Genomic DNA, 2,714 nt, shown 5'->3' on the forward strand with positions numbered 1-2,714 from the left:
TCCAGCCCCCTAATCATTTTTATTGCCCTCCGCTGGACTCTTTCCAATTTTTCCTCATCCTTCTTGTAGTGTGGGGCCCAAAACTGGACACAGTACTCCAGATGAGACTTCCCAATGCCGAATAGAGGGGAATGGTCACGTCCCTCAATCTGCTGGCAATACCCCTATTTATACAGCCCAAAATGCCATTAGCTTTCTTGGCAACAAGGGCACACTGTTGACTCATCTCCAGCTTCTCGTCCACTGTAACCACTAGGTCCTTTTCTGCAGAACTGCTGCCTAGCCATTCGGTCCCTAGTGTGTAACAGTGCATGGGATTCTTCCGTCCTAAGTGCAGGACTCTGCACTTGTCATTGTTGAACCTCATCAGGTCTTTTGGCTCAATCCTCTAATTTGTCTAGGTCCCTTTGTATCCTATCCCTACTCTCCAGTGTATCGACCACTCTTCCCAGTTTACTGTCATCTGCAAACTTGCTGAGGGTGCAGTCCACTCCATCCTCCAGATCATTAATGAAGATATTGAACAAAACCGGCCCCAGGATCGATCCTTGGGATGGCGTGGATTGTACCCTCAGCAAGTTTGCAGATGACGCTAAACTGGGAGGAGTGGTAGATACGCTGGAGGGTAGGAACAGGATAGAGAGGAACACAGACAAATTAGAGGACTGGGTGCGTGGCATCAGGCACTCAGAATTAGTGGGCGTGTTTGGAGGGTTGGGCCCAGATTACAACCTGAGTCAGGGGGATCGGGAATAGAAGCCAGGTCTCCTGAAGGCCAGTGACCTGTTCTGACAACTAGGTCATGCTGCCTCACGGTTTGCCTTGACCAGCTGCCAGGTCTCTGTCTGCCTTTATTGCCAGCCTGGTGCTGCAGGCTGCAGCGTGGCTGGTGAAAGGAGAGCCCTAGCTTTTCACATCTGGCAATTCGGTGGAACATGTGTATCTTCATCCTAGCTATGCAGGAGGGCCAAGTCCTCTCTTCACTCTACCACTTCTTCAGGCTATCTCTCTTTTCCTTTCTCCCAGGACTCCTTGCAGCAGCAGACCATGCAGGCGATCAGCCGGCTGGCCATCCGGAAGTACCAGGCCCGGTGCCGACAGGCCGCCCTAAGGGATTCGGCGAGCAGCTGCAGCTCAGCCCCCATCTGCGCTATCTGTCTGGAGGAGTTCAGTGAGGGCCAGGTAGGATAAGCTCACGCTGGAGTGGAAGCCAGATAGTGAGTCTGGCCAATCACTGCTCTGAACTCTCTGGGCAGAGGTGCCGTTGGGAGGGGGGCTGCACAGCTGGCAGGACTCTGTGTAAATGGCAAAAGGAGCAGTGTGCTCTGTGGAGCAGGGCATTTCCTGGTCCGTGCTTTGAAACAAGCCTGCCCAGGCACAGCACTGCTGCCTACTGTACCAGCATGGGAGAGGGGGGCTGGGAGGGCTTTAAACCCAGAGCCTCACAGAGATTTAGGAACCCAGCTCCATTGAAATCCGGAATTAGGTGCCTAAATCTCTTTGACAATATGGGCCTGCATCCTTTGGGGGTCTGTCCTAGGCTGCTCCAGGGTGCTCAGGTGATGCCTAATGCCAAGAGCACCGTCTTGCTGGGTGTGTGAACCTGGCTGCTCTCCAGGTATCCTGGCCTTTGTCACTTCCAGAGCAGATTACTGCAACCCGCTGCCACTGGGAGCCTTCAGATATGATGCTGGCCCAGAGCGTGGCTCCCCTGCTGGCAATCAGTTAACACAGGGAAGACTAAGCGGTGACGATCACAGGGAACAAATATTTGATCTGGGGCTCTTCATACTAACAGAGAAAAGTGACACCCTCCAATGGCTGGGTGCTGAAGCTAGACTGGAAATAAAGCGTGTGTTTTTAACAGCGAGAGCAATGAACCATTGGAACAACTTACCCAGTTGTGGTGGATTCTCCATCACTGATGATTTTTATATCAAGATGGGAGGTTTTTCTCTAAGATCTGCTCTAGGAATTATTGCAAGGAAGTTCTCTGGCCTGTCTTGTGGAGGGGTGAGCCTAGATGATCACAGTGGACCCTTCTGGGCTTGGAATCTATGGATCAGTTGTATCTCTGCAGGACCAGGTGACTCCGGAGATCCATGGCCCGGCCTGGCTACCAGGACATTTGCAGGGAGAGCTGTGGGTGTGGGGAAAGCTTCTAATGGGTTGACGCCTGGTTCCCTGAGCAATGCCTCTCCCCAAAGGGTGCTGCACCAGTTGCACTCAGCACTGGGGACTTCGGCTGCTGACAGGACATTCCTCCAGAGGGCTTTGCAATGTGTGCCCCACTCAGACCCCAGAGCTTGGACGCTGCAGAGGCATGGGCTGGTATGCTTGGAGCCAGATGCTTCGGTGGTCTTGTTTTATACATTGGGAAGCGCCCAGAGTGCGGGATCAGGGCTGATCCGTGGAGCAGGGAGATGCCTCCCCACCCACATCCAGCTCCCTCCAGGGACCTTGCTTTGCCCACCCAAACCTCCTCTCTGTCTCTGTCTAGGAGCTGCGGATTATTTCCTGTTCCCATGAGTTCCACAGAGAGTGTGTCGACCCCTGGCTGCAGCAGCACCACACCTGCCCGCTCTGCATGTTCAATATCATCGGTAGGGTTCCAGCAGGGACCAAATTGCCCATGAAAAGCACCTCCCAGCAAGAGTGTGGGTGGGTGGGGGAGGGGAGTTATGGTATGGGGGGGAAGGTGTGGTATGTATGTG

At 53.6% G+C, this 2,714-nt stretch overlaps 1 protein-coding gene across 1 annotated transcript in view; it reads left to right on the forward strand.

The window, feature by feature from the left end:
• Positions 1-2,714, forward strand: part of RNF43 (ring finger protein 43) — a 120,138-nt gene that overhangs the window by 89,794 nt on the left and 27,630 nt on the right. Inside the window, exons 6-7 of the mRNA XM_032769940.2 lie at positions 1,027-1,182; positions 2,501-2,603. Coding sequence (XP_032625831.1) covers positions 1,027-1,182; positions 2,501-2,603 — 259 coding nt within the window. The remainder of the gene's footprint in view (positions 1-1,026; positions 1,183-2,500; positions 2,604-2,714) is intronic.

Source organism: Chelonoidis abingdonii, chromosome 20 (assembly GCF_003597395.2).
Source record: "Chelonoidis abingdonii isolate Lonesome George chromosome 20, CheloAbing_2.0, whole genome shotgun sequence".
NCBI classification, from domain to species: Eukaryota; Metazoa; Chordata; order Testudines; family Testudinidae; genus Chelonoidis; species Chelonoidis abingdonii.